Raw genomic sequence first — 14,215 nt, 5'->3', positions numbered from 1 at the left:
ATGGGTACATTTAATTTAAAACAAAAAAATCTCTTCTCTTCCTCCAAGTGGTTTGGCCATACTTACTTCCATTTTGTTAAGTCATTACGAAGAGGTTGGCATTCTGGCACTCTGGAAATGTTAATTCACTTTAATCAACACAAACACCACACATGCTAATGCTCTATCCAATTCACTTTGATGAGAGTTAATTCCAGAGCAGCTTAGAAAATTAGGCTTAGCACCTAGGACCTACTGAGAGCAAGGACAGAATGCTGGATTTCCTCTTGAGAGGAAGGGTGCCTTCCTAACACTTCCATCATCTTCACGGCACCATGGCCCAGTGCCAGCACAGGAGAGGAGAGTGGAGTCCACGCACAGCAAGGCAAGCAGTGGCTTCAGCAGCATCATCATCAATTAACAGTACAAATTAACATGATGAAATAATGGCTAACATTCACTTGAGTTCTACCCAAGTAATGTGCTAAATGTTTTCATGAATTACCTCACTAAATCTTCAAAACAATTCTATGAGGAAGTTTTATCCCCATATGCCAGGTCTTAAGAGACCAGTATGATGACAACATGGAAAGAAGGTAGTCCCCTAACTCAGCAACTATTTTTGAGAGTCTAAAGCATTATGACAGCCCATAATAAGAGGGTAGTCAGGAAAAAAAGGTGCAGCTGATCTATTCCTTCATCCATCTATACAACAAATCAGGTAAGTATGCAGTACAGAAAATAAACTCCTAATCAACTGGTAATCTGGTAATAATACAAAGTAATCTAATATGAACATAAAGTAAACATAAAGGCCAAGTTATCTTTCAAAAGGACAATGTCAACAAACCATACTGTAAACCCTTACCTGTAACAACTAGAATTACGGGTAGGAAAGTATACGGGTAGGAAAGTGGAGACTGAATGGATGGATAAATCTAGCCAACTACCTCACTCGTTGAGTAGGACATTTTTCAATTCAAAAATCTCATTTATGTCCCACAATACATTTTTAAAACACCACATACCCCATTAGAAGCCAGGACATCTTCTGTTTCTTCATCTTTGTGGTTGGCCGGAATTTCAAATGGATTGCCACCACTACAGTACTGTTCAAACAAGGTCACTGTTTTTGAAGAAGTTGAGGCTGGCTGCTTACTAGGTGAAACTGAAGGGGAACGAGACTGTTCCATGAATTTAAATTCCTAGACATTAAAAAAGAGAGCCAGATATCTTTTAATAAAAATAATAAAATTCAAATACATCAACATATTTCATCAAAATAAATGTAGTTACTGAAAAAAACAATACGATCCTGATTTTTTAGGTGATTCACTCTTAAATCTTGCAAGCTGTCTAAAAGCTCAAATTTAGAAATACATGTTCAGAGGATTTCTTAAAGCCAGCTCAGTTGCTGATACCAATTAAAATAGTGTCATTTGCATCAAGCTACTTTAGACTTTATAGAACTGCAGAGAATTTTTTTGAAAATAATTTTGAAAGATAATTCTAAAAATTTTAACAGAGCAGCAGAAGTCCTAGTATAGTTTTAATCAATAAAGTCATTTATAAAAACTAATTGTTGTTAGGTCAAACACCTTGCAAACTTGTATGTACCATTTAAGATATTCTATATAAATACATCAAAAACAAAGCATGAAGGATATATCTGTTATACTGATGACTATAAGCTTCCATTTATTTTCCTTCATATACCAAGAAGCAAACAACAGAAACATGTATGTTGAGGTCAGAGAACACATCTTCTAGACCTAACTTGCCATGAATCCATTATATCCCATTACCTTCCTATACAACATTGGGAATGTCACCTGGCTTCCCTGTGCCTCAATTTTCTCATCTGTAAAATGAGACAGTCAATACAGAATGAGAATTACAAAGGCTAAAGAGATGTAGCACCCAGTCCAAATAATGCATTTCCCAGATGAGGAAACTGAGGCAGTCCAGAGGGATTTAGTTCCAAGTTCAGAGAGAGGAAGAGATGGAATTATCTCTGAAGTTCCTCTGAATTATAAAATTCTTTATTTGATGATTTTTCACAAAAATTGAGGATACATTTTTTTATACCTTAAAATCTTTTTTGTATTAACCCCAAATTAAAAATTTTTCATATTCAGTGACAATTTTCTTAAAAATTATGCTGGCTTGTTAAGTTTCAAATGATGTATTTATTTTCTTTTTAAAGAGCAACTACACATTAAAGCAGACCCATCTAATGCTTAAACATCATATCATTTTTATAACTCAAAACATGGGGTGACTATAAATTAAAGAAAAAAAATTTTAAACCACAGCTATAGGAAAACTTGTAAAGTGAACACTATCTCAACTGTGAATCGTTTTCAAGGTCATTACTTTTTTTTCAGTTGTTAGGACACTTAACATGAGATCTACCCTCTTAAAAAAATTTGAAGTGCATAATTTTGACATCCATAAAAGATCTTTCTTATAAATGAGGCTTGCTATGAATCACTTTTAAAAAAGGAAATAAAGGCAGTATTCCTTAATTTATTTTACAAATGCTTTCATACACCTTTTTTTTTAAGATGACTAAATAAAAGACTGACTTATTTGTTCTTAAGACACACTTACATGAAGTTGCAAGATACTGAAATTTGACTTAACAGGACAAAGTTCCCAGGTCTCATTCTCTAGAAACATTCTCAGTTCATCAAGCCGTGTTCTTAAAAAAAAGGAAAAAAACATTACAAAAAGTAGGAAGTATACTGTACACAAGAATTGAAAAAATAAAAATGATACAATTACAGGACTACCAACATAATCAACTTTGAGAACCCATTCAAACAAACATCAAACACATTTACTTTTACAAGTTAATATCCTACCATCCTTCAGAGAAAAATCTCTCAAATATTACTAAACTCAGAGTATTTTTACTATATTGCAAAATTAATGGATAAATAGGAAATGACATTTTTATTAAGGGACTAAACTAAAAGCTACTCACCAACTCACATATTTAAAATATCCTTAGCTAATCAATGCCAAAACAGACAGAAATTATTTACAAGGGTTTATGAGATCATAAATACTAATAAATGCTCTATGCTAAGCAGCACAGATCTTAATCATACTTACTAGGCCACAATATCAAGATGATTATCACTCTCCAAATATGTTTAGCTCAATGCCTATCTTCACACAGCATTTACAAATTAAATTAGTAAGTATGACACTTGTATACCCAACATTTCATTAATCATTTATGTCATACTGGTTTCTTTTAATACTACTGTTCTGTCTATCCTGAGTAATCAGTACATTACTGTTTGAAAAACTGTAAAGACAGTTCCAGAAAAACAAACACTTCTTTCTAGTTGAGCCAGGGAACAAAGGGCCAGTGCCTGCCCTACTCTTCTGCTTCCTGCAACAAGCCTCATTACTGTTACTACCAAGCTAAAAACAAAAATCTAGGTTTTTTAGAAAAATCCACAGGCTTTAAATAAAGACGTAATAAATGGGTAAATCTGTGAAAAGCAGAATTTGCTCCAAATCTTAGAATGAACTGGTAAGGGTTTTAAGATAACTATTATAAATAAGTTAAACAAAATAGAGAAAAACGATACAAAACAGGAGAGTTTCAAAGAATTGCAATATTAACAAAAAAATCAAACAGACATTCTGTAACTGAAAAATAGAGTATCTCAAATTAAAAATTAGTTGGATAAGTAAAACAGCACTAGGGAATTTTAAGAGATCTATAGAACATATCCAAACTAAAACACAAACTGAAAAACAGAATAGAAGAAACAGAAAAGATCATAAGAGATAAATGAGACACAGTCAAAATATCTAGTATGGATGCAACTGGACGCAGAGGATAGAATGAGCAGCAGCAATATTTGAAGAGGTAATGGCTATGAATATCCCAAAAGTACTTAGAAGTTCTTGTACCTCACAAAATATACAAACATTATCTAAATTATTGTTTATTGCCTAATGTAAGAACTAAATATAGGACCTAATGTAAGAAGTAAAACTATAAAAGTTTATAATTTTTGCATTTCAATAAGACAACCCAATTTAAAAATGAGCAGACTTCTGAACAAGTTTTGCAAAACATACACAAATGACCAACAGCACATAGAAAAATACTGAACGTCATCAGTCATTAGGGAGATGTAAATGGAAACCCTAACGAGATACTACTTCACATCCATTAGCACAGCTATGATCAAAGGGATGGACAACAAGCATTATCAAGATATGGAGAAATTAGAACCCTTATACAGTGCTGGTGGGAATGTAAAATGTGCAGCCACTTTTGAAGAGTTTGGTAAATCCTATGACCCAGCAATTCCACTCTGTATTGGTTTCCTGGGGCTACTGCAACAAATTACCATAGCCTGGGTGACTTAAAACAACAGAAATTTATTCTTTTGCAGTTCTGGGGGCCAGAAGTCAGAAACCAGTATCACTAAGTTGAAATCAAGGTGTCAGCAGGCTTACTCTCTCTCTCCAGAAGCTCTGAACATGAACTGAGAATCTCCTCCTTGCCTCTTCCATCTTTTGGTTACCACGACTCCTTGGCTTGTGGCACAGCACTTCAATCTCTGCCTCTGCCTTTTGTTATTATTTTTCCTTTCTCCCTTTCTCCCCTAAGTGTGTCTGTTCCTGTGTCTGTGTCAAATCCCCTTCTGACTCCTCTAAACTGTGATGGTATTTAGGGGCCCACCCAGATAATCCAGGATAATCTGGGTTAATTAATTAATCATAAGGTCATTAATTTATTCACATTCTACAAAGATACTTTCCCCATATAAATTAACATTTACAGTTTCCACGTATTAGGACCTGATTTATTTTGGGTTGGGGGTAGGAGGGTGCTTCTTAGCCTACCATTCACCTCTAGGTACATACCCAAAGAACTGAAAACATGTCTATGCAAAAACTTACACTGAAGTAAATAGCACCATTATTCATAACAGCCAAAAAGTGAAAACAACTCAAATGTCCATTAACTGGCAAATGGACAAAATGTGCTGTATCTATACAATGGAATGTTATTCAGAGCCATAAAACGGAACGAAGTTCTCTTCCACGCTACATGTACGAACCCTTGAAAACATTACACTAAGTGTAAGCCTAACACATAGCCTATGATTCAATTATATGAAATATCCAGAGTAGGCAAATACATAAAAATAAAAGCTAGTCATTGTCAGGGGCTGTGGGAAGGTTAAGAGAGAAAGTAATGGGTACAGGGTTTCTTTTTGGAGTGGTAAAAATATTCTGAAATTAGATAGTGGTGATTGTTGTTGCTGAGTTATACACTTTAAAGGGGTAAATTTCTGGTATGTGAATTATATCTCAGTGAAGCTATTATTTTTAATTGAAGTATAGTTGACAAACAATATTATATTGGTCTCAGGTGTACAACAGAGTAATATGACAATTATATACATTAGGAAATGCTCACCTCAGTAAGTATATGTACCATCTATCACCATATAAAGGTATAAAATACTGTTGGACTATTCCCTATGCTTTACTTTCAACACCATGACATATTTCTTTTATAACTCGTGTTTGAACCACTTAACCCCTTTGCAAATTGGCCCACCTCCCCACCTCCAACCCCTCTGGCAACCACCAGCTTGTTCTCTGTATTTAAGAGTCTTTATGTGTTTTATTTGCTCCATAAAACCTTTTTTTTTCATTATTGAGGTAGGCAGGATTCTAAAATGTCCCCTCAACCCTGATCTCCAAGACTGAATATGATCAAGTCTCAACCCCATGATTATGCTGCCATTTAAGGCAAAAGAATTTTGCAGATGTAATTAAGACTACTAAACTGACATTTACTTAAAAGGATTATTCAAGTGGAACTAATCTAATTAAATGAGCCCTTTTAAAGCAGATTTTTTCCCTTCTTGATGGAAGAAGGGGAAGTCAGAATCAAAGCATGAGAAAAACTCAATATGCCACTGGCTAGCTTTTAAGATGGAAGGGATAATGAGCAAATACTGGAGAGCAGCTTCTAGAAGCTGAGAATGTTCCCTAGCTGACACCAAGCAGAAAAATGGGGACCTCAGCTCTGAAACAATAAGAAACTGAATTCTGCAAACATCCTGAACATGTTCAGATTCAGATTCTTCCTGAAAGCCTTCAGATCAAATCCCAGCCCAGATGATACCTTGATTTTGGCCCTGTAAGACCCTAACTTGAGATTCTAGACAAGCTCATCAGGACTTCTAGCCTATGGAACTATTAGATAACAAATGGATGTTGTTTTAAGTTGATAAGTTCATGGCAATTTATTACATAATATGAAACTATTACAGTGATAGGTATCAACTCAGAGACAGAAGCAGCTTAATCAACTCTACACAATAAAAAAAATGCAGAAAATAATAAAGAAAGTAGAAGTATTTGGCAAAAACACTAAAAGGGTAAAGAAAATGAATGCAGTTACAAAGTTTGTTATTGCATTATTCTGGAAGTATACTAAGCTAAGGTTAACTATAAAACAGAAATGCATACTGAAATGTTGATGGTAACTACTGCAAGAATTAATTTTTTAAAAGCTGAGGAAAAAAATGGCCCCAAAATTAAAAATATGCAAGATCCAAAAGAAAGAAAAAATAAGTGATAAAAGAATAGATAACACTTTTAGAAATATATAGCAATATGACTTGTTTAAACCCAATTATGCCAATAAATACTTTAAATGGAAACTGGAAAACCAGTTCAATCAAAATACAAAAAATATCATTGTATTTTTTAAAAACTATACACTATTTACAAGAGGTACACTTTATGAGACCATAATTAGTCTGAAAGTTGCTCATGTTTATGTCCAAGAGATTTTTGCCTATGTTTTTTTCTAAGAGTTTTATGGTTTCATGACTTACATTCAGGTCTTTAATCCACTTTGAGTTTACTTTGTGTATGGGGTTGGATCATAATCCAGGTCATTCTCTTACATGTAGCTGTCCAGTTTTGCCAACACCAGCTGTTGAAGAGGCTGTTATTTCCCCATTGTATATCCATGACTACTTTAACGTATATTAATTGACCATATATGCTTGGGTTTATATCTGGGCTCTCTAGTCTGTTCCATTGGTCTACGGTTCTGTTCTTGTGCCAGTACCAAATTGTCTTGATTACTGTGGCTTTGTAGTAGAGCTTGAAGTTGGGGAGTGAGATCCACCCCACTTTATTCTTCCTTCTCAGGATTGCTTTGGCTATTCGGGGTCTTTTGTCATTCCATATGAATTTTAGAACAATTTGCTCCAGTTTGTTGAAGAATGCTGTTGGTATTTTGATAGGCATAGCACTGAATCTGCAGAGTGCTTTAGGCAGGATGGCCATTTTGACAATATTAATTCTTCCTATCCATGAGCAGGGGATGTGTTTCCATTTATTGGTTTCTTTTTTAATTTTTCTCATAAGTGTCTTGTAGTTTTCAAAGTGTAAGTCTTTCACTTCCTTGCTTTGGTTTATTCCTAGGTATTTTATTCTTTTTGATGCAACTGTGAATGGAATTGTTTTCTTGATTTCTTTTTCTGCTAGTTCATCGTTAGTGTATAGCAATGCAACAGATTTCTGTGTACTAATTTTGTATCCCACAATTTTGCTCAATTCAGATATTAGATCTAATAGCTTTGGAGTGGATTCTTTAGGGCTTTTTATGTACAATATCATGTCATCTGCAAACAGGGACAATTTGACTTCTTTCTTTCCAATCTGGATGCCTTTTATTTCTTTGTGTTGTCTGATTGCCGTGGCTAGGACCTCCAGTACTATGTTCAATAACAGTGGGGAGAGTGGGCATCCCTGTCTTGTTCCCGATCTTAGAGGAAAAGCTTTCAGCTTCTCACTATTAAGTATAATATTGGCTGTGGGTTTGTAATATATGGCCTTTATTATGTTGAGGTACTTGCCCTCTATACCCATTTTGTTGAGAGTTTTTATCATAAATGGATGTTGAATTTTGGCTAATGCTTTTTCAGCATCTATGGAGATGATCATGTGGTTTTTGTCCTTCTTATTGATGTAGTGGATGATGTTGATGGATTTTCGAGTGCTATACTATCCTTGCATCCCTGAGATAAATCCTACTTGATCATGATGGATAATCTTTTTGATGTATTTTTGAATTCAGTTTGCCAATATTTTGTTGAGTATTTTGGCATCTATGTTCATCAGGGATGTTGGTCTGTAATTTTCTTTTTTTGTGGTGTCTTTGCCTGGTTTTGGTATTACAGTGATGTTAGCCTCGTAGAATGAGTTTGGGAGTATTCCCGCCTCTTCTACTTTTTGGAAAACTTTAAGGAGGATGGGTATTAGGTCTTCACTAAATGTTTGATAAAATTCAGCAGTGAAACCATCTGATCCAGGCGTTTTGTTCTTAGGTAGTTTTCTGATTATCAATTCAATTTCTTTGCTGGTAATTGGTCTATTCAGATTTTCTATTTCTTCCTGGGTCAGCTTTGGAAGGTTGTATTTTTCTAGAAAGTTGTCTGTTTCTTCTAGGTTTTCCAGTTTGTTACAATATAATTTTTCATAATATTCTCTCATAATTCTTTATATTTCTGTGGTGTCTGTAATTTTTCCTTTCTCATTTCTGATTCTGTTTATGTGTGTAGACTCTCTTTTTTTCTTGGTAAGTCTGACTAAGGGTTTATCTATTTTGTTTATTTTCTCAAAGAACCAGCCCCTGCTTTCAATGATACTTTCTATTGTTTTATTCTTCTCAATTTTATTTATTTCTGCTTTAATCTTTATTATATCCCTCCTTCTACTGACTTTGGGCCTCATTTGTTTTTCCTTTACTAGTTTCATTAATTGTAAGTTCACACTGTTCATTTGGGATTGTCCTTCTTTCCTGATGTAGGCCTGTATTGCAATAAATTTCCCTCTTAGCACAGCCTTTGCTGCATCCCACAGATTTTGTGGTGTTGAATTATTGTTCTTATTTTTTCTCCATATATTGCTTGATCTGTTTTTATTTGGTCATTGATCCACTGATTATTTAGGAGCATGTTATTAAGCGTCCATTTTTTTGTGCGCTTTTTCGTTTTCTTTGTGTAATTTATTTCTAGTTTCATGCCTTTGTGATCTGAGAAGCTTGTTGGTACAATTTCCATCTTTTTGAACTTACTGAGGTTCCTTTTGTTGCCTAGTATATGAACTATTCTTGAAAATGTTCCATGTGCACTTGAAAAGAATGTGTATCCCGTTGCTTTTGGATGAAGTGTTCTGTAAATTTTCTTTAGGTCCATCTATTCTAATATGTTGTTCAGTGCCTCTGTCTCTTAGTTTCTGTCTGGTTGATCTGTCCTTTGGAGTGAGTGGTGTGTTGAAGTCTCCTGAAATGAATGCACTCACATTCTATTTCCCCCTTTAATTGTTATTATTTGTTTCACATATGTAGGTGATCCTGTGTTGGGTGCATAGCTATTTATAATGGTTATATCCTCTTGTTGGACTGACAGTTCTATCATTATGTAATGTCCTTCTTTATCTCTTTTACTTTCTTTGTTTTGAAATCTATTTTGTCTGATACAAGTACTGCAACTCTTGCTTTTTTCTCCCTATTAGTTGCATGAAATATCTTTTTCCATCCCTTTACTTTCAGTCTGTGTATGTCTTTGGGTTTGAAGTGAGTCTCCTGTAGGCAGCATACAGATGAGTCTTGCTTTTTTTATCCATTCAGTGACTCTATGTCTTTTGATTGGTGCATTCAGACCATTTACATTTAGGGTGATTTTTGATAGGTATGTACTTATTGCCATTGCAGGCTTTAGATTCGTGGTTACCAAAGATTCAAGGGTAATTACCCTACTATTTAACAGTCTAATTTAACTCACTTCGTATGCTATTACAAACACAACCTAAAGGTTCTTCTTTTCTTTTTCTTCCTTTTTCTTCCTCCTCCATCTTTGTCTGTTATGAATCATATTCTGTACTCTGTCTATCCCTTGGGTGACATCTGTTTAGTCTTAGGAATACTTCCATCTATATGAGTCCCTCCAAAATGCACTGTAGAGGTGGTTTGTGGGAGGTAAATTCTCTCAGCTTTTGCTTATCTGGAAATTGTTTAATCCCTCCTTCAAATTTAAATGATAACCTTGCCGGGTAGAGTATTCTTGGTTCAAGGCCCTTCTGCTTTATTGCATTAAATATATCATGCCACTCCCTTCTGGCCTGTAAGGTTTCTGTTGAGAAATCTGATGATAGCCTGATAGGTTTTTCTTTGTATGTGATCTTTTTTCTCTCTCTAGCTGTTTTTAAAAGTCTGTCTTTATCCTTGATCTTTGCCATTTAAATTATTATATGTCTTGGTGCTGTCTTCTTTGGGTCCCTTGGGTTGGGAGATCTGTGCACCCCCATGGCTTGAGAGACTATCTCCTTCCCCAGACTGGGGAAGTCTTCAGCAATTACCTCCTCAATGACACTTTCTATCCCTTTTTCTCTTCTTCTTCTGGTACCCCTATAATGTGAATACTGTTCCATATGGATTGGTCACACAGTTCTCTCAATATTCTTTCATTCTTAGAGATTCTTTTTTCTCTCTGTGCCTCAGCTTCTTTGTATTCCTCTTTTCCAATTTCTATTCCATTTACCGTCTCTTCTACTACACCTAATCTGCTCTTAAATCCCTCCATTGTATGTTTCATTTCAGATATGGAATTTCTTAATGATTATATCTCTGTCTTAAATTCATTCCTGAGTTCTTGAATATTTTTCTGTACCCCCATAAGCATGTTTATGATTTTTATTTTGAAATCTCTTTCAGGAAGATTGGTGAGTTCAGTTTAATTTGGCCCTTTTTCTGTGGTTTCTGAGATTTTGGTTTAAATCAGGTTATTCTGACATTTCTTATTTCTATGTGATGCCCTTTAGTGCCCAGAAGCTCCAATCTCTGAAGCTGCTCAGCCCCTAGAGTGAGGCTCGGGGTCTTTGGGGAGTGGAGCTGGTGTCTGGTGGAAGGAAAGATCTGTTTCCTGATTCCCATCTGTGGTGCCTGTCTCCAGTATCATAGCCAGTGGGCCAAGCACACAGGTGTAAGCCGCTGTGCTCGGCATCTCTAGCTGTTGTAGGCAGGGCCTCCCTCTGGTTGGCCTGACGCCAGCACAGCGACTGCCAGTTTGCGAGCCAGTGCTGTCAGGCCAGGAAGAAGGCTCGGCAGGCTGCGTGTCATAGTGGGGGGCCTCGGAGCTGAGTTGCCAGCCAGGGGGATGGAGTGCCTGAAGCTCCTCAAAGTTCCCAACCTACTAGGAAGAGCGTGCTCAGACAACCTTGTCCAGCTCTCCCTTCTCCTGCACAGCAAGCTCCGTGCAAACCCCACCCCTTCAGCAGCCCTCTCGCTGCTAGGAAGCCTCTCAGACTGTGGCCAGATGTGGATCCCATCCTCCACAAACAGCCAGAATCTCAGTGTCTCAGGCACTCCACCTGTCCCAGCTCTCCAACCTCCAGAGCGCCACACAGTGTAAGTTTCTGCTTGCAAAGCAGATCTCCAGGGCTAGGTGTTCAGTAGTCCCAGGCTTCCACCCACTCCCCGCTCCATTTATCTTCCTCCCGCTGGTGAGCTGGGGTGGGCAAGGGCTTGGGTCCCTCCAGATCCTTTGGTACATTACCCTGTTTCGTGAGGTCTGCTCTGTTCATGATGTCGTTATGCAGTCTGGTTCAGCCTTCTTTCCTGTTTCTGTTTTAGGGTTAGTTGTATTAATTAACTATATTTTCATACTATTTGTGGTTTTGGGAGAAGTTCTGTGTCTCACATCTCATGCCACCATCTTTAATCCCCTGAGCTTCTTAAATCCTTTCTTTTTAATCTATTCCAATTTCACACTCTTCAACAAAGCAAGAAAAAGCACAATCTGCAGGCAACACTTATGGAAACCTTTTATCCAGCTTCCTCATCTTACAGTTGATGGAAGCAGAGCCTGAAGTGGTTAAATGATTTGTTCAATGTCAGAGAGCTGGCAAGCAGCAAAAACGGGATAAGGAAAGAAGTCTACTGTCTTCTAGTTCAGCTCTCCTTCTAACAGTACAGTACATACTCTTCAATGGGAAGTTTCACAAATGTTTCTAAGAGAAGTCCATTGAAATGTTGAGTGTTTTGGAAACATTAATAATTCATGTGTATATTCTCTAATTTCATCAGGATGAACTTTCGTGAGGGATCTCTGTCATAGTAAGAATCTTGAAATGCCCATGCGTGGCTGCCACAGATGACAGACACCTTTGACAATAAGTAAAAGTAGGATGCAGAATGGAGACCATTAAATAAATGTTTGTACTGCACACATTTCGCAGTCACTAGGAACACCAAAGGGTCTCCCCAGTTGTCTTGCTGGATATAAAGCCATCTTTTGGAAATGAACACCTGACATGCCTTCATTCTGATGGGTAAATGAGGCTTCTGGCTACTTCATAGTTCCTTGTTTTTTCTATCTGTGACTACAGGCCCCTCTCCTTTTGTGTAGCAATGTGTACAGACTAGACTTCTGTTTTAGCAGGGCTTAAGTTTTAATAGAAAAGGAAGTTATAAATAAAGGCAGTGTTAGGGCTTCATGTTGTCCCCTTACCACTGCTTTCCTGAGGTTTAACCAATTGAAAAAATGTTTGTACTAAATTTTTTAAACCTTCTCTTCATTCAGTTATGAAAGTCAAAGGCTCTGCTTTGAGGATCCATTTAAATCTTCTTTCAAAACAAATACTTAGTAATTTACATTTCACACAGAAAACTTATATTTAAATATATTTAATAATTAATCAATCAATGGTTTGATATCCAATAATCTCTCTTCAGACATACTACACATCACTGTGACCAGGTATTGACTCTGAACAAGGAGAGAAAGTAGAATTTCAAATCCTGACTCTCCCTGGCACCAAATAACAACAATAAAAACTTACATTTAAGAAATAAAAATGCAAAATAAAAAGTAGGATAGGACTCAATTCAAGTGATCACATGTATATAAAGTACAGAGCAGGGTCCAGTTTCTATCAAGAAAGGTCTAATAAATGTTAGCTCTCTCAATTTAATGCTGCTTTAAGCATACAACCATATTGCTATATGATATTCATTCTCACCTTTCTCCATTTCCAAAACCATTTCTAGTCACCCTTTTTAAAGTTTTGCAAAGAAATGTAGTACATAATCTTGGCTTTGTAGCTAAGATTCTGAATATCATGCCCTCTTCTCTAGAAGCCTTCTTACTCCGAAAAGGCAGATACTTTCAAGCACTGCCTCATGAGTGCTGCCTCTACTGACTTAACTTCCTTACTATCATATCATACCGTACAAGCAGGCATAGAAGAGGAGCCAAATTCTTTTGGTGAACCCTAATTTAATAATCATCTTTCATCAATAAAGAAATCATTTCAACATTTAGTTCAGTATTTTGAGTCCCTCTAGACAAATATACTAAAATATGCAATGAATAATGAGAATGTGTTCTTGGAAAAAAATCCTTAACAATCCAAAAACAGCCTACAAAGAACATATTCTTTAAAATTCAAAAGTCATTTGTTTTAGACAAATTAATGTTCTAAGGCTGAGCATTAGACAAAAGTATTCAGGTAATAAGTCTATTCATATTTTACTAGAATTCTTACCTATGGTAGTTCTTAAAATAATTGACACTTTGTTTTCTAATAGACTCTTGCAAAACTTCAGACTTGCTACCACAAAATTCTTCTCCAACTTGCATCAACCTAGTTGGACAAAAAGACTGACATAAATTTCAGCAAAATCTTTGTTATAGAGAAAAAATGCCTAGATCATATTTCTTCAAAGATAACAAACCACAAAAATGGACATTTGAAGAAATTCTAAAGATCACAAATCCATTATGTTTTACCAATATTCAAATGGCAGAAATATTTAAACACACTCACCAACCCAGCAGCAATTAGATTGAAACATCCAATTATCTTCATTTCCATGAAGAAGTTATATATAACTCACTGATTCATGATTTCTTTAACATGGTTCAATGAATCAAACTAAGTAAGACAAGATGATAAACACTACCTGCTGATTATATCCAAAACAAAGATGAAATCATCATATTTGAATATAGACAAATCAGTTCCAAGCAGGTAGGTTTTTACTTTAAGCTGAACATCCTGCAAAGCAAAAAAATATTTCAAGTAAACCCAAAATATAGAAAATAAGCTCTCAGAACCATATTCTGTAGTTACGCATTAAAATGAGAGAGTAATACATTATTAA

The 14,215-nt window shown here is 35.8% G+C and overlaps 1 protein-coding gene across 5 annotated transcripts in view; it reads right to left on the bottom strand.

The window, feature by feature from the left end:
* Positions 1 to 14,215, bottom strand: part of VPS50 (VPS50 subunit of EARP/GARPII complex) — a 132,400-nt gene that overhangs the window by 44,626 nt on the left and 73,559 nt on the right. For 2 of the 5 annotated variants that reach the window (XR_005023483.2, XM_036879228.2), the window contains exons 15-18: positions 14,015 to 14,109; positions 13,597 to 13,695; positions 2,593 to 2,683; positions 1,008 to 1,184 (exon numbers count right to left, since the gene is read on the bottom strand). Coding sequence is in view for 1 of the 5 variants with exons in the window: in XM_036879228.2 (XP_036735123.1) it covers positions 1,008 to 1,184; positions 2,593 to 2,683; positions 13,597 to 13,695; positions 14,015 to 14,109 (462 nt within the window). In the remaining 4 variants the exon portion in view is untranslated. Of the gene's footprint in view, positions 1 to 1,007; positions 1,185 to 2,592; positions 2,684 to 13,596; positions 13,696 to 14,014; positions 14,110 to 14,215 lie in introns of those variants that run through there. The other 3 variants (XR_008998488.1, XR_005023486.2, XR_005023484.2) reach the window with 2 other exon arrangements.

This window comes from Manis pentadactyla, chromosome 7 (genome assembly GCF_030020395.1).
Source record: "Manis pentadactyla isolate mManPen7 chromosome 7, mManPen7.hap1, whole genome shotgun sequence".
NCBI classification, from domain to species: Eukaryota; Metazoa; Chordata; class Mammalia; order Pholidota; family Manidae; genus Manis; species Manis pentadactyla.
The sequence above is the reverse complement of the archived record's forward strand: the minus strand, read 5'-3'. Positions and strand labels throughout refer to the sequence as shown.